Raw genomic sequence first — 18,378 nt, forward strand, 5'->3', positions numbered from 1 at the left:
GAGCAAATGAATGCCATAATGAAGCATAATTGCACATTATTAACACTCTTTAATGATTCCTAAAAGCTACATTAAAAAGCTGTGCCAAGTTTCATAGGAAAATATTTTGTCAAAGTACCTTTAGGCCCTGAATACTGTCAAACCTAGGACCCAAGTCATGTTTTAATGTAACTTTTTATTTAAAAAAAGGCAGCTGCCTGCTAGTATTTCTGCTGAGCAAACTCATTACTATTAATGTCTACTGATTAAGTCTAAATCGCATATATTGTCTGAATTTAATTACATTTTTTATTCTAAAATATATTAGCCCTGCAACAGCTCTATAACTTAACGTCAAAGTTCATTTTGGTTCATTAAAGTTGTTAAAATAGTTCAAATTGGATTTTTAATGTAGACATTTGTCATGTAAGAGGTGTCCTTCACTTCTTTTACTTGTGTTTTTTTTTTGAGAACTTTTAGTGTTTTTAACCAAAAAACCCAATTATGTCTTGGCTTGCTTTCCTTGCCCTAAAGGTTTTCTGCTTCCCCTCGACCGCTTTATTCCAAGTCAGTACGAGATTTCCCGCGTTTGGAAATCCTCATACATTTTGACGGTCGTGAAACCAGTAGATTACATTAGAGATTAGATTAGTTGAAACATTAATGACCGCTCTGGGTAGAGAGTGGGTCGAAAACGCTAGTATGGGATATAAAATTCTAAAAGAACAAATAAAGGGGATTCAGAAATGTGTCCGAAAAAGCCCACGTGTCTCAATTATAATTCATTTCATTTTGACTTTTTTAAATTAGTTTTTCTTTTTTTGCACAAAAATAAATATAAAAAGCATTGTAGGATGCTGTTTATGTGAACAATAACAGTTAGACAATATTTTTTTTTGCTCCTACAATATAAACAAGAAACTCAATTATACGGTCGTCGCACACTGTGTCAGTATGAAAAGTGTTCTAGAAATAAGACATGAGAGCTATCCAGCTGATTTGATAGCTCCGTGGTTAATGTGCGGCAGACCCTGACTCTGAGGCCTTGTAAACCCCGGGAAGGGATGGAGCAGTGCGGGGTTATAACCTTGTAAACACCCACACGCCCGCTGGGTTCTACATCACACCATGCTGATTTTGTTTGGTAGGATTAGATGAAGTGCAGTGAGATTGATGTGGTTTCTTGACAGTAACATTACAGACCAGTTTAAAGACATCGTTGGATACACTGTTTTTTTTTTATAGTATGCAAACCATGTGTTTACAGGGAGCGGAACTGTGTACATTGACTCACTTTTCGTGCACTTGATATGAAACATCACAGTTTAATACCCTCTCATAAAAGTGTGTGGCCAAATGTTTTGTAAAGATGGTGTTGTATACTGATGTGGAGGCACATTTGATATTGTATGCTGTTTCACATTTTCACAATGTGGCTGTACAGTATATAGTGTCAGCTGCAGCTGCTTAAACATAACACATAGCCACTAAATAACTAATACAAGAGACCAATAAGAACTTTTCCTAATTAGCATACCAATAAGTCTTATAAGGCAATATACAGTGGGTTATACAATAAATTACCTATTAAAAAATACAGTTTTAATTTGTGTTTCGACAACTTGAAATGCATGGTTTTGATACTAACGCATCCGTTTAAAGAAATGCAGCGCAATTGGAAAGGCTACTTGCTGTTAGTTAGTCGCATATAAAGAAGATGTGTTTTTAGACGGGACTTAAAAGTGGAGAGAGTGTCAGAGTTACGGATGTCAGATGGGAGGGTGTTCCAGAGGTGGGGGGCAGATTGGCTGAATGCCCTGGACCCCATGGTGATATTGGTCTCTGATTTTTTTTTTTTTGACATGTCGGACATTTTTATTTGTAAATTTTGAGTTGTTTTAAAATTCTCACTTTAACAGATGAAAATAAACAAGTGAGATGGGAAAATTTGTTTTTTTATTTAGTTGCAGAATAATTCTGCATACTAATAGTTGCCTAATAATAGCAAAACATATATTCTCGTAAGAAAGACAAAACCTCACTTTTACTTTCGTAAACATTCAGGTTTAGGTTCTTTAACATTTTGGATTGACCGAGAGCACTGTAGTTGTTCAATAATAAAATTAATCCTCAAAAATACAACTTGCCTAAAAATTTTTGCACACAGTGTAGTAGCACAATATAATGGATAGTGTTTGTGATAATACAACATCCTGAATTTCTGCATAATGAATACTTGTCACACTCTAAAGTGGGCCTTTTGCTGGCCATTTTATTTCTAGAAATGTGTTTTTATTCCAACACTGAGCACAATACATTACCTGCAGTAGTATAAGTACATATGTTCCCATGTTGTCTTTAATGGCTTAGTCCATCTCCTTGGTAACCCCAGACTATTTAGGGACACCACTTCGGGCAACTTTGCTGAGGGTTATCATTGGAGGGTGGTTGCCATGGCTAGGGCTCCTGTTTTATGAGGAAGGAGAAGAAACTGCTGTGTGTGTGTGTGTGTGTGTGTGTGTGTGTGTGTGTGTGTGTGTGTGTGTGTGTGTGTGTGTGTGTGTGTGTGTGTGTGTGTGTGTGTGTGTGTGTGTGTGTGTGTGTGTGTGTGTGTGTGTGTGTGTGTGTGTGTGTGTGTGTGTGTGTGTGTGTGTGTGTGTGTGTGTGTGTGTGTGTGTGTGTGTGTGTGTGTGTGTGTGTGTGTGTGTGTGTGTGTGTGTGTGTGTGAGCTTGTTAGTATGGGTAAACAAGCAGATTACACTGTCATCTACACATTGCAGCAGCTGGAATTGTGATAGTAAAGTATGCATTGCCTCATTTACTCCATGCTGGCTCCCAACAGTAATTGCCACTTAAACTGCCTAAATTTAAAAAAAGATTTCTGCTTCTTTTGTTGCATTAATTGATTTGAGACAAAGACATTGTGCATGGTTAAAGGGACGGATACATGCTTGCGTTCTATAGGAACAAATGGAAGATAGTAGTAGTCATAGTAGTTTGGTGTACTCATTTGGTCTGCGTATTAGTACATTCAGCAGTTGCTACTTAAATTAAAACTCAAGAGAAAAACCCATGTCCAATTAACTGAGTTTGAGTCAAGAGAGGAATAGAGGCAAACAAGAGTTGTTTTGCTGCCATGTCTGGGCAGATTTATGAGGTTTCATTTTTTTAAAGTTCCATGCACAATGGGAAAGCTTTGTTTTTTTGGATTTCACCACACTGAGGAGAGTTTAAACAAAGCTACATTTTTAGGTTTGTTTTCATATGAACAGTTATGATCATCACACCAATATGATACAACTGTAGATGCCAGTGATGACAGTGGGTCAAAGCAGGAAGTCAAGGATGAGTTCTCAAATTCTACCAGGTCAGTGTGCATGACGTACACTCAGAATAATGCATTATGATTGGTTTAAAGAATAGAACTGATTAATTCAATCATAACAAAATCATATTATAATTGACTTTAAATTACTAACTTTCTTTCCATTTGCCGCCTCTGTGTCTTCATCAGTTGAGACTGTTTCTATTAATTAAATTCTAGAGTAAGTCTCTTTTTGTCTGTATGTTGGTCATCTGAAAAGGAGACCTAGGCTGAGTTTTTTCCTAACTAATGAAATGCACTATACAGTTATGATGAGCAATTCTATTATCGACCCATTGGAACAAAAACTTCATATATTTTTATGGGCAATTTGGCATTGCCACAGTTGCATTGGTGTTTCAATGGCCCAATAAAAACTATTTTTGTTCGCATTTTTACGACCCGTTCTTGCCATTATTACACTCTGTTCTGATCGACTATACGTATGTTGCTGTGGAGAGGCTTCGGATGACAGCTGCCTCCAGTAACTGCGGGTTTTCATGGCTATAACTGTAAATTTACAACTGGATTAAATTGCGTTGTTCACTCGCCCACACACACACACACACACAGACACACACACACACACACTGCTCAGAGTTCACGGCCTCATGCAATCAAGTTAAGCCTATGTTATGAGTTCCCAGATCCTTTAAACCTGTTTAGCTTTTTTTGTGAACTGTGTGCCTGTTATTCTCTCTGGCGACCGGCCCTGTGCTGCTTTGATTTCCATCACTGAGGCTGTGTGGGTGTATGGGTGTGTGGGTGTATGGGTGAACACCTACGCCCGTGTGTGTGTGTGTGTGTGTGTGTGTGTGTGTGTGTAGGCGCACTGCAGGGTGTGAAAACGGCGGCAGTGTAGGGTTACAGAAGAGAGATCCATTACTTGTCCATGGCAGCCGGCCTTAATTACAGCTAACTATAGATGTAGCGGAGAGAGAGAGATAAAGAGAGAGAGAGAGAACGGCAGGGATAGAGAGAGAGACGGAGCAAACGAACGTAATTAAAGAGTCTATTTGTAACCAGGAGATTATTACTGGGGACGAGATGTGTGTTATGTCTTATAAAATCCTCTACCTTGAAACGTGTTTTTTTTTTTTTTTTTTTTTTTTTTAAACAGTCAAATTCTCAGAGATTCTTTGCATTGTGACTGTTTTCTGTGAAATGTGCACTATGGGCAGCCCCCAATAAAAAGCTATGACGAATAATGGTATCACTTGAATTTGTATACAGATTAAAGAGGAGATGCAACATTTTATGTTTAAGTATGAAGTAGTAGTTGGGTAAGTTTGAGATTCACAATACGGTTAGAGTGGTATAACTCAGCAACATAACAAATAAGTGCATTTCCAAATAATTGAAAGCTATAGTGCGTAACTACTTCTTAGCTTCTCAGCAGTATAATCAACAACAGAAACATTTCATGGGCGCTTCTTGGGACACCATACAGAGACAGTTTTGTGGAGCTGATAGGCATGATTAACTTTGTGAGAACTCGTGTTGCAATGACTTGAATGTTACCTCCTTATGTTCGGGTGTTAGATCCGGTCTCAATGATGTAAAGATTGATCATATATTTACTGTAGAATTTATATGTAATTATTTTTGCTAATGCCAATAACATTTAATGAGACTTCCACAATATAGGCTATGTGTCAATGTTACTTTTGGTTAACAGCACTGCAGCTTTTTCTTGCCAGACTTTTTAACATAGCCGTAGAGCTCTTTGTTTAACTTTGGTACACACATACGATCACACACACATACAGTGGCTTGCAAAAGTATTCATACCCCTTTGGAATTTTCCACATTTTGTCACATTAAAACCACACACGTACATTTATTTTATTGGGATTGCATGTGATAGACCAACACACAGTGGTGCATCATTGTGAAGTGGAATGAAAATTAAATGTGGTTTTAAATTTTTTTTTAAATTGCGGGGAACACAGCATATTCAGATGAGACCAAACTTGAAGTTGTTGGCCTGAATGCAAAATGCAATGTGTGGCGGAAGCTAACACTGCACATCACCCTGTACACACCATCCTCACCGTGAAACATGGTGGTGGCAGCATCATGCTATGGGGATGCTTTTCTTCAGCAGGGAAGAGGGAAGCTTTTTAGAGTTGATGGGAAGATGGATGGAGCCAAATACAGGACAGAAAACCTGTTAGAGTCTGCAAAAGACTTGAGACTGGGGTGGAGGTTCAGCTTCCAGAGGGACAACTAGCCTAAAAATACAGCCAGATATACTATGGAATGGTTTAAATCAAAGCATAGTCATGTGTTAGAACGGCCCAGTCAAAGTCCAGACCTCAATACAATTGAGAATATCTGGAAAGACTTGAAAATTGCTGTTGACGGATGCTCTCCATCCAATCTGATGCTAAATCTGAAGCTCAAGCTATTTTTTAAAGAAGAATGGGCACAAATAATAATAATAATAATAATAATAATAATAATACATTTTATTTGTAAAGCACTTTTCATAAAGTAATCTCAAAGTGCTACAGAAACCAGAAACAAAATAAACAAAAGACTAAGAGAAAATAAAATCAGACACGTTAAAATCAGTAGTAGATAAAACAGCTAAAAGAGATTAAATTGCAGAGAGAGAATAAAAACAACTAGGGACGACCTAGGAAAGCCTGTCTAAACAAAAAAGTTTTAAGCCCTTTTTTAAAGGTGACCACAGACTGGGGTTGTCGTAGGTGTTCAGGGAGGGAGTTCCAGATGTGGGGGGCAGCGAAGCAGAAAGCTCGGTCTCCCATGGTGCGGAGTCGTGTGCGGGGCTGATGGAGGAGGTTGGTACTTTGAGACCGAAGGTTACGGGTGGATGAGTGAGGGGTAAGGAGGTCTTTGAGGTATTGCGGGGCGTTGCTGTAGATGCAAAGGTGGGTGATGAGGGCGATTTTGTATTGGATTCTTGAGGTTATGGGGAGCCAATGGAGGTCTTGAAGAATGGGGGTGATGTGGTCGTATTTGCGGGTTTTCGTCAGAGTTCGGGCAGCACAGTTCTGAATGAATTGAAGTTTCTGAAGGTGTTTATTGGGTATGCCGATGAAATGTCAGTCTGTGGAGACATACCCCAAATAGATTTGCAGCTGTAATTGCAGCGATAGGTGGTTCTACAAAGCATTGACTCAGGGGGCTGAATACTTTTGCACGCTACACTTTTCAGTTTGTTATTTATAAAAAAAATGTAAAACCATGTTTCATTTTCATTCCACTTCACAATTATGCGCCACTTTGTGTTGGTGTATCACATAAAATCCCAATAAAATAAATGTATGTGTGTGGTTATAACGTGACTAAAAGTCGAAAATGTCAAGGGGTATGAATACTTTTGCAAGGCACTGAACACACACACACACACGCACATGCACACACTTAAGTGCGCACAAACACACACACACACACACACACACCGAATGTTAATGCTCACACCTTGTTAGTGGTGGTGACATTTCTCTTTTTTTGTTTGTCTTACCTAATTAGCAGTCTCTTGCTCTCGCCTGGCACAGTGTCGGCCAATCGGCGGAGGCCGCTCATTACCCAGGGTTCATTTCAGGGTCTTTGTCAAAGGGAGGAGTGAAAGTGACAGCTCAATCTAACCCCATGCAATCAGCTCCGCATGGGCGCTTCTCTTTGCTGCCGGGAGTGGATTCAAACCCTGGCTATCATCTATAGGGGGCACAGAGGATGCTGTTCGGAAGCTAATTGAAATGCCACCCTGTTCTTTCTTCTTAAGTTTCTCTCTCTTTATCTCCCTCTTGTTTTTCCTTTTTTCTCTTAGTTCTGGATGTCTGCCCTCGCTACCACCATCCCAGTGCCCTGCGGAGCCTTCATGCCAGTATTTGTTATTGGTAAGAAGCAACTTGTGTGTGTGTGTGTGTGTGTGTGTGTGTGTGTGTGTGTGTGTGTGTGTGTGTGTGTGTGTGTGTGTGTGTGTGTGTGTGTGTGTGTGTGTGTGTGTGTGTGTGTGTGTGTGTGTGTGTGTTCTTTTTAAAATGAAGCTACAGCCTGCAACCCTTTAGCTTAGCAAAGACTGTATACTGGTAGAAACCGCTTGCTGGCTAGGTTCAAACGTTACAGAACATACATCAAGTTTGTTTACTGTTCTAAAGCAGAATTGTTAAAAATAAGAGCCAGGCTAGTGATTTGCTCTTAAGTTAAGCTCACCAACTGTTCGCTGAGGTGAGAAATGGCAGATAAACAAGTGGTTTAGTTTGAAAATATGCAAAATTCCATAAGATAACACGTAAAAAAATACGTTTGTTTGAACATCCAAGATACCGCTAATTGAGTTATGGTGGAGTTATCTCTTGTTTTATGTCTCTGAGAGAGAGAAAAGGTCTGCCCCTTTAAAAGCAGGAGCATATCAATGTTCCCAGGGCTCAGTGGGATAATATGTTGGGGAAAATCTAGGCTTACTCTTACCCCTGGAACACACATTCAGCGTCTACTGCACGTCTGCGTCTGACTTTTTTTCGGCAACCTTGTTAACACACTACAGTGGCCACACTTTCAACCTCAAACGCCCTTCTGACGCCCGTTGGAGGCGTGACTGCAGCGACGCTCACTTCACCTCAGGAGGCTCGCCTATTGTTTTTGTAGAGATGCGCTTCTCTCTCGAGCCCCCCTTTTAACTGATAGAGAAAAACTCTGTTGACAGTCATATTGACTTCATACTAGCAGCTTTCGCTGTAGTTCCACCTTTCCTGGTGTCCCTTTCAAAACAAAACTTCCCACAAGCGAAAATGTGGCAAAAAAAAAGGAGGCGAGGCACACGGATTACTGCCGAAACTCAATATTAATCATATGCATCATAAAATGACATGAAACAACTTCACATTAATGGGAATTATTTATGAAAGCTATATCTAGAAAGAAAGGGCTTTTAGAAGCAGCGCTGCAGCAGCAGCAGTTGAGATGTTACATGTGTGGCCAAAAACAGTAAGAGAGACGCAGCAGTAAAAGACGCAGACGCACTCCAGAGGTAAACGCAGGATGTGTGTTCTAGAAATCACTCTTCTGCATCTCAACTCAATGGAGTGTTATAGAGATGTATCAATCAGTTTAAGTTAACACTTCATGAATGTATCAAGTCAAGTCAATATGATTTATTTTACAACTATATTTTATCCATAAAACTATATTTCAGTTTCCGTTTGGAATATGACATTAATTAAACATCCCATTTGGTGCCATATAAATTGGGAAGATTGAGCCCTGGAAACATTGGGATGACCCCTTTTTAGAGCAGTATTACAGGATACAATTTAAAAATGACTGTCCACAGTATTAAACACAAACTGAGTTTCTGTTTCTTTGTGCACAACGTGTACGTGTGTCTATATTTTTAGGGGCAGCCTTTGGTCGTCTGGTTGGAGAAAGCATGGCAGCCTGGTTCCCAGATGGCATTCACACAGATGGCACCATCTACTCCATAGTGCCAGGAGGCTACGCTGTCGTGGGTGAGTTAAAGACACAATCATAGTGACTGTGATTCTTAATCTGCCATTACTCTCTCTTATATACTCTCACTTTCCATGGCTAACTCTTCTAAGTGCTTTCTAATGTGATTTTTCTTTTTAACTCACTCACTCATTCAAACCGTTTTGTCACTTTCATATCTGAGTGATTTAGTCTTTTCGCGATGGAAGCTGTGCACACAGTTTTTACTGCTCATTAGGGTTTCTGTGAGGCATCAGCGCGCCTTCGACTTGAGTGAATTATACTTTACTTTTCTTCTTGCCACCATCCGTAGAAAAATGAATCCAGATGAATATTTTCCACAGTCTCATTTCACAGCTAAATGGAACCTGATTAAATGAGACATGGAATATGGTCATACTCAAACACTCTAGACAGAATCAATTTACACAATTGACAAAAGAGACACCGGACTAGACCGTAACACAAATAAATAAATAAATAAAAGCTGGAGAAACTTTGCTGCTGCTGACACGCAACACACTTTCACAGCACACGGTTTCTGCTGTTGAGTGCTGCTTCATTCAAAATTCAAAATTCAAACTGTGCCAAAGTATGTGTTGGTGGTTGTCGCTGCTAGGGCTGGGGGTTATCACTCCACATATCATCGCAGTGTAGCGGCTATCCTTCAAATTTTCTCCAATAGCTATTTACAGCCCTATGTTTCAGAGTGTTCATTAATATTACCTGCTCCATACAAAATCAATCAGAGGTTTCTTAACTTGAACTTTACGTAAATGTTATATACGTTATCTTTAAGTATTACAAGTGTCAAGCCTAGGAATAGGCTCATTAATACCACATAAGAAGTTCCCCCTCATTTGAAATGGACTGTCCCTACCTTGCACTAGGTGGCGCAGTTGAAATGGAAGACAGTCCATGACAAAATACAATTTCTTTTTATAAGTTAACATTGCATACAAACCATAGGCCTATGTACACAAAAAAACGACTATAATCACGGTTATGACACTGCTTAGCCGCGGTATTGCCATCACACCCCTAGTCACTGCATGGAATAAAATCAAGTGGTCAAGAGCTATTAAAGTATGTATTCTTTATTTTACCTCCAAACAGACATTAATATAAAAGAAAAGGAATCAGTACGTTGCACTTAATTTATGAGAGAAATTAGCAAAAGATGAAATGAGAATTACTTGGTGATTTTAAACTGTGATCAGAAGAATAAACTCAGTTTGCAATAGCAGTGGTATTAACAATGCAAAGGATGGGCGTTCCGGTGGCATAGTGGATAGAGCGCGCACCATATAGGCTCTGGCCTTCGTTGCAGTGGTCGCAGGTTCAAATCCGACCTGTGGTCCTTTACTGCATGTCATCCCCCCCTCTCTCTGTCTCCCCATTTCAACTCTGTACTATCCAATAAAGCTTGAAAATGCCCAAAAAAAATCTAAAAAAAAAAAAAATCAATGCAAATGATATTTTAAATTTCCGATTCACTGCTTCTATGAAACTTAGAAGTAGCACTCAGGCAGTCTAAACATGTCCCTCTCTGTCACTATGCGGCTCATGACTCAGTCAGAGGAGAGGGAACACATAAAAGATGGAGGTCAAAAATGAAAAGATGTATTAAAGTCATTTACAAAGTAAACGCCATGGGAAGTGAAAAATCTGTAACATCAGTCGTGTGTGTGTGCGTGTGTGTGTAAATTGGTGTGTGTGAGGGTGTTGCATGCTAAAATAAAAGTCAAAAGAAAAACACCTCAGGAGACGATGAGGGAGCTGAGAGAGAGAGAGAGAGAGAGACTGAGAGAACCTAGGAAACACAAGAAGGCCAGGCAGAGTAGACAAAATTAAGTTTTGTGAATGGAGAAAATGAGTTATAATAATGTTAATGACTTTCTGTTTTAAATGACACTAAAACAATTAGAAAAGCTGATAATAGATCGAAATGTCTTTTTTATCTTTGTCAATTTTGTCCGCATTCTATTACACTTTCTTGACTACGAAATGCAAGTCGATTCCTGTACACAACTTTATTGCTAAAAACAGAGGCATACAACATCAGATAAATGCTGGCTTTATAGAAAAGGGGAACACTTTTGACCTCTTGATGCCAGCTGACCTTTCATAACCACCATTCTTTCTGAACTCACGTGTCTAAATGAGATGCGTTTCTTTGTTCATATTGTGCCACTTGTTGACAGCCATGTTAATTATGCCACTGTTGCGCGGTGGTGGCGGCGTTGGCTGTTTTTTCTATGTCGCTGATGTTTTTGTTATGTGCACTGTAGCCTATGACTCAGCCTCTGTCACTGTGATGAGCCACTTTCATCTGGCGGCCGTGGCGGAGCTCGCTTTAAGGACTACTAAATGTTAGGGCGGGCAGAGAGGGAGCTAGCAGCATTTATCTAAGGAGGATAGACAAGCAGGCAGGCACACACACACACACACACACAGGCTTAATTAAGTTAGCAGACAGAACAATGAAAGCCGCCTCCGTATAGACTCTTTTTTTCTCTCGCCCACCATCTGTTTCTCTCGGCTTCTCCTTGCTCTTTTCACTTAATTCAATGCTTTTGTTTTCTCTAGCACTTTTTCAGTGTTTTTTTTTTCATTCTGTGGCTTCATTGGACTCCATTTATCTGTCGAGTGGTGAAGGCTCCCTCCACCCCCATGCTACTATGTCTGCTTTGGTGCAGCTTGAACACTTTATTTAGGGAAAGAGATTTGGAAATATTGATGTCTCATATAATGTATGATGTAACATAGGGAAATGACTTTTGCCATATGAACATGCGAGAGAAGAGTGGATTTGGTACATTGGGTTGAGAGTAGATAAAGGAGAGCTTTAGAGTGGGGTCAAGTGGAATTGATAACCAGATGGGCTTTGAGTAAGTTGATCTCTAAAGAGGAAGTGGGTATTTGTGGATTGGATCAATGTAATGTCGAACATACAGTCGGCCGTGTGTACGATCCCAACCAGAAATGTTCCAGTATTGAACAGATGTATAGATCAAACTGTAACCCACCATTCGGTTAGCCATTTAAAGACTTAGGGCCACATCCACTAAGAATGGATTGCGTGGGCTAATAGCTCCATGCGTTGCTGCCAAATAGCTCCCGCAATCTGCCCCTCTTGAGCACCGTATCCACAAAGGAATTTTCACTAAGTATATACTCGGGGGGGGGGGGGGGGGGGGGGGGGAGGGAAGTTATCTTACAAGAAAAGAGAAACTGAAGAGACACTGCATTGCCTACTATAGCTAAACTAAAATAAGAACGACCTCAACAAGGACATTCACATCCCAATTCTCTGCTGGAGCATATGATGCAACATTTTCAGTATTTTATCCACGCGGAGCTGCAGGAGATGGGGGTTGAAGATCCACGTCAATAACTTGATGCGCTGTGGTATTAATTGCACTATGGAGAAAAATTGTTTCAGGGACATGGTGAAAACACTCAACTGGCAGTACAGGTCTCTTCCCAGACGGGACTGTTCCAGGCAGCACCGTGCGCTTTTACTCTTTACGCACAGGGCGGCTGTTACACACAGATCACAGGTGTATACAGTGACATTGTCAAGCAGCCCTTAAACCTAAGCTCCATCAAAACTGTTTTTTCCTATCGAAGTACACAACCCACTTCCTGTAGATTTCCCCCATATTATAACTCAATATCATTTAAAGGTCACGAGTAGGGATGGGGATCGTTAATATTTATTGATATCGATACCTTTATCGATACGCCTTATCGATCCGGGTCTTTATCAATACCACTATCGATACTTTTCTATTATTATTATTATTATATATTTTGAAGAAAATATTATTTTTGGTTTTAAAAAATCAAGTGTATACTATCTATGAAAAAAATATATAAATGTTCGCACTTGTTGGTTAATGTATTGTCTACTGTCACTTTATCATGTTTTAGTGATTTGGAAAATATTTAGGAAATAAATAATTGTATTTGAAATTAAATTTCTAATAAATATTGGCATCAGTAGTTTAAATATATATTTTAAAATGATGAGAGCACTAATACAACTGTATTACTCATGTTTCTCGCCAAAAACTCAATTTCCAATTCCTTTACGTTACACTTGAACGCATCATGATAACCTAATAGTCGTTTTACTGAGCCACCCTGAACACATCATCACGCAGCACGTCTGAAAACTTTGTTTACTTTTTAAGCTAACTAGCTTGTATGCTGCCGATTACAACACGGATTTCACAATTGGATTACTATTTTTAACTGACGGGACAACAAGCTACACAGTCTGTGTGTGTGCGTTTACCGCTGGTACTTTGTGGATGATGAAGACGGGCCCGCCTGTGGTGCGGCGGCAGCAGCAGGAGGAGGAGTCTTTTAAATCCGGAGACAGTCGAAGGTACTGCATTTGGCCTTTATTTGATGCACAATGCTGATGTGCTTGGCCATTGAGGTTGTGTTCCCCCCTTTACAAGAAATTATTTTGCAGCATAAGTTGCATTTCGCTTCTGCTTTATCTTCGAGCTTGGTAAAATAAAGCCAAACCATAGACCTGTTCGCCCGTTCAGCCATCCTCGCGAGCGAAGTTAACTGCCAGACTTCACTTGTTTTACTTTTGATACCTGTTTGCATATCATTCATAAACATTGGCGGACATGCAGCAGTGATTGGTTTGATTTGATTTAAATGCCGTGACGCGACTCGAGGGACACACAATTGCGTTACAGGACCTACGGGAGAAAAAAACGACGAGACTCGATAGTGGTATCGATAAGCCCAAACGTTATTGATTTTCGGGTTTAAAAAAAAGTGGAACCGGGTCCTTGATAGAACCGGGTTTCGATCCCCATCCCTAGTCACGAGTGTTGAAGAGAGAGAGGTAGACAGATAGAAGGGTAGTATAGAGAAATTGAGCGACTTTAGTACACAGGTTTCATACGCGGTAATTGTTTGACTAAAACGGCCTGTTGCAATGAGCGCTGGCCTTTGAGGATAAGGGGCTATTTGCAACGATGCTTATTTGCATAGGAATGGAGTAATTTTGCGCAGGATTTTTAATATTTGCTCATTTTAATACATTCAAATGGGAGAGGCACATCCAGGGCGCTGCCTGCTCGGCAGGACACGTTTCAGGGCAGTCTGCTCGCATTTCCCCCTTTGCTCGTCCTCTGTGGATAGGGCGCTATCTTTTTCTATCATTTGCACCAGTTTAGCGGATGCAAACGTGGCGCAATCCTTTAGTGGACGTGGCCCTTAGACATAGATAACTTTGTTGTCATTCAACTCTACATTCAGAGTGCACTGGGTCACAAGCACTGCTCCTAATTAGATACTACCATAAAAAATATGTAAACCATAAATACAAATGCTACAATAATGCTTAATATTTAAACAATTGTGTAAAATGTATTCATAAAAAATATTGCACTGAAGGGAGTTCACAGCTGCATATAAATATTGCACCTAATCCAGTTCACATGAGATCACATCAGATATACAGTATAAAGGGTAGATGGGCGAGGGATTATTTAGAGTTCAGGAGTCTGATGGCTTGAGTAAAGCAAAGTAAAGGTATGTTAAATTATGTATGACACTTAGTGACCTGTCAGTGACCATTCCACAGCACACACACTCACACTAGGCCATCTGTACCGGGTCCAAGTATGTTTGCCCCTAAAGTCTAGTTCCTTTGACCAGTGTGAGTGCTCCGTACCGTACTCAAGCACGGTACACTTTCTCGTCCGGTACGAGCACACGCATAGAGGGCGTTCCTGGCGTCAATTTATGTGACATGTATCTATAGTTTAGGACGTAAATGTGCTTTAGTTACATTCCATCACTGAAAAGATGTAATGTATCAACATGCAATTACACTGTGCAAAATGTTTAGGCAAGTTGTATTTTTGAGGATTCATTTTATTTATTTATTAACAACTACAGTGCTCTCGCACAACATGGGAACATATGTACTTATACTACTGCAGGTAATGTATTGTGCTCAGTGTTGGAATAAAAACACATTTCTAGAAATAAAATGGCCAGCAAAAGGCCCACTTTAGAGTGTGACAAGTATTCATTATGTAGAAATTCAGGATGTTGTATTATCACAAACACTATCCATTATATTGTGCTACTACACTGTGTGCAACATTTTTTAGGCAAGTTGTATTTTTGAGGATTCATTTTATTATTGAACAACTACAGTGCTCTCGGTCAATCCAAAATGTTAAAGAACCTAAACCTGAATGTTTACGAAAGTAAAAGTGAGGTTTTGTCTTTCTTACGAGAATATATATATGTTTTGCTATTATTAGGCAACTATTAGTGTGCAGAATTATTCTGCAACTAAATAAAAAAAACTAAAATGTTCCCATCTCACTTGTTTATTTTCATCTGTTAAAGTGAGAATAATAAAACAACTCAAAATTTACAAATAAAATCAGTGACCAATATAGCCACCCTTCTTTTCAATAACTTTCACAAGCCTTCCATTCATGGAGTCTGTCAGTTTCTTGATCTGTTGGCAATCAACTGTTTGTGCAGCAGCAACCACAGCCTCCCAGACACTGTTCCGAGAGGTGTACTGATTTCCTTCACTGTAAATATCCCATTTAAGCAGGGCCCACAGGTTCTCAATATGGTTTAAGTCAGGTGAGGAAGGGGGTCATGTCATTCTTTTTTCATCCTTAAGGCCTTTACTGGCTAGCCATGCAATTGAGTACTTCGATGCATGTGATGGAGCATTGTCCTGCATAAAAATCATGGTCTTCTTGAAAGATGCAGACTTGTTCCTGTACCACTGCTTGAAGAAAGTATCTTCTAGAAACTGGCAGTAGGTTTGGGAGTTGATTTTGAGGCCATCTTCAACCCAAAAAGGTCCAACTAGCTCATCTTTGAAGGCAACTATTAGTATCTTTAAAGATGAGCTTGTTGGACCTTTTCGATTTAAACCCTATTGAGAACCTGTGGGCCCTGCTTAAACGGGATATTTACAGTGAAGGAAATCAGTACACCTCTCGGAACAGTGTCTGGGAGGCTGTGGTTGCTGCTGCACAAAAAGTTGATCATCAACAGATCAAGAAACTGACAGACTCCATGAATGGAAGGCTTGTGACAGTTATTGAAAAGAAGGGTGGCTATATTGGTCACTGATTTTTTTTTTTGTTGACATGTCGTAAATTTGTATTTGTTTTTTTATTTAGTTGCAGAATAATTCTGCATACTAATAGTTGCCTAATAATAGCAAAACGTATATATATTCTCATAAGAAAGACAAAACCTTACTTTTACTTTCGTAAACATTCAGATTTAGGTTCTTTAACATTTTGGATTGACAGAGAGCACTGTAGTTGTTCAATAATAAAATGTATCCTCAAAAATACAACTTGCCTAAAAATCAGTGTAATTTAAACTTCAGAAAAAAAACAATTTTAATGTATTCTCTTTTGGCAATATCATTGCTGAGACTTTTTGTGTTTTTCAGTAAAAAAAGCAGATCTAGTAGGAAGAGATGTTTGATAGTGAGAAATATTGATGTTTGATAGTGAGAACATTTATATTAATCAACATACTCGCTATTATATTCTTTGGGGTAGTAAGACTCTTATTTATTGCCCTTTTTAAAAATGTGCCAAATATTATTATTTTTTATTTTATTTTGATGGATGATGCTCCTGTGTAAACCCCTATCAAGGTTAGCAGCAGCAGCAGCAGCAAGACCCCACCTTGAAAACCACTGATCTGAACAATTGCTTCCCCCGTACAGTTACTTCTTCACAGTTCTATCTAGCTCACCTCATTGTCCTCTCTCCCCTCCCACCCGAAGGTGCTGCGGCCTTGTCGGGAGCGGTCACCCACACGGTCTCCACGGCGGTCATAGTGTTTGAGCTGACGGGCCAGATCTCACACATCCTGCCCGTCATGATAGCTGTGATCCTGGCCAACGCTGTGGCCCAGTCCCTGCAGCCCTCCCTCTACGACTCCATCATCAGGATCAAGAAGCTGCCCTACCTCCCCGAGCTGGGCTGGGGACACCACGAGTACGTACGCACACACAAACAGTTAACCAACATAACATCACATTACATAGCATTGCGTTGTTATTACACATTAGGTTGTTTCAGCAGCAGCAAGTAATGAGAAACTAAAACATTACATTTTACAGAATAGTTAGTTTACATGAGGTTGGAATGGGGATTGAAAAAAGGGGTGCCGCATCTACAGTTTGGTATGCTATGTGCGTGTTTGTCAAATTTAAAGGGCACATATTGTGCTCATCTTCAGGTTCAATATTGTAATTTGGTGTTCTACTAGAAACTGTTTTCATGGTGAAGTGTCCAAATTTTATTTTTAGATTTCTCACAGTGCCATTGCTGAATTGCCTCTTTTCAGCCTCTGTCAGAAACGCTCTGTTTTTTTTAGAGCTTGTCCTGTCTGGTGCCAAACTAAAGCCGTGGGAAAAAATCTCAGTTTACTGTACAATTTAAGGGATACTTATGTTTTTGAGGGTAGCATTTATATATGTGGATAAAATATAGTTTTTTTTTCTGCCCCCCTCTGCAGCAGTACTGTCTGTTTTTGTCTGCCTGTGGTTAAAAAGTCCTTGTTGGTTTGCTCTGCAGGGCTTCATTTCTTTCACTGTGGAAGTTTTAATTAGTCTCCTAATGGCTCAGAGAGACTGTGTAAACGCTGCCCGTCTTAATGTAATGTGTTAATGGGTGATGCTGAGTGCACACAGTGAGTCATAATAGGTTTAAATATTCCATTTGATGTAGTTTCTCAAAGTCCAAATAGCACACCTTCCTACCTTTTTTTAAGATACACATAGAATCAAAGAAAGGAATTAGCTTTACAAAAAGACAAGCCAAGGATGAGGTGCCTGGCTCAACGGTACAGTTTAGTTGCTTTTTTAAATTGCCTTCACACCAATTAATCATTCATACCCAGACACACAATGCTGAATGGGATTACCAGCTGCTTGGTTCGCTCCGAGCTGGGTGAAACCACACAGAATATACTTTTCATTTAATCGTTTGGAGCCGATTATTGTTATGCATTGTCTGCAAACCATTAGGGGGAGATAATGGTTGCATGCATCATCCACAAATTGGGAGTAATGAGTAAAAAAATAAATTATTTCATTCTCCATCTGTTCATCGTTCTCTGTGGCCATTCCCTGAAGAGTTTGGTCTCCGGATGCTTCTCCAATCATTCACTTTATACAACGGCACGTCAGTTGACCCACACTATCCATCTCTTGGTTATCTGTGTGTGTGTGCGTGTGCGTGTGTGTGTGTGTGTGCGAGTGTATGCGTGCGTACATGTGCGCGATTCTATGGAAATAGCTTCTGGTGTTGGCCTGCGCTGTTTTGAAGTACAGTCACCAACAATCAACAATGTTAACGGTTGAAGCTTTGACAAAGTGAATTGAATTAGATTTGCAATAAGGGAACATGTGAGAAAGCTTCTGGGTGTTGACGTGTGCATGCACATTCATAACAGTGTGAGATTGATATCAATCATCAACTCACTGTCAATCAATCAGTTACACTTAATGATAAGTGAAAAATGTCCAAATG

The 18,378-nt window shown here is 39.8% G+C and overlaps 1 protein-coding gene across 1 annotated transcript in view; it reads left to right on the forward strand.

Annotated features, from left to right (window-relative positions):
* LOC307270238 (chloride channel protein 2-like) overlaps window positions 1-18,378 on the forward strand; it is a gene marked incomplete at both ends in the record, with an annotated part of 146,064 nt that overhangs the window by 94,173 nt on the left and 33,513 nt on the right. Inside the window, 3 exons of the mRNA XM_080053429.1 lie at window positions 7,143-7,212; window positions 8,713-8,823; window positions 16,626-16,839. Of these exons, the coding sequence (XP_079909555.1) occupies window positions 7,143-7,212; window positions 8,713-8,823; window positions 16,626-16,839 (395 nt within the window). The remainder of the gene's footprint in view (window positions 1-7,142; window positions 7,213-8,712; window positions 8,824-16,625; window positions 16,840-18,378) is intronic.

Source organism: Ammodytes marinus (assembly GCF_949987685.1).
Source record: "Ammodytes marinus genome assembly, chromosome: 3".
Taxonomy (NCBI): Eukaryota; Metazoa; Chordata; class Actinopteri; order Uranoscopiformes; family Ammodytidae; genus Ammodytes; species Ammodytes marinus.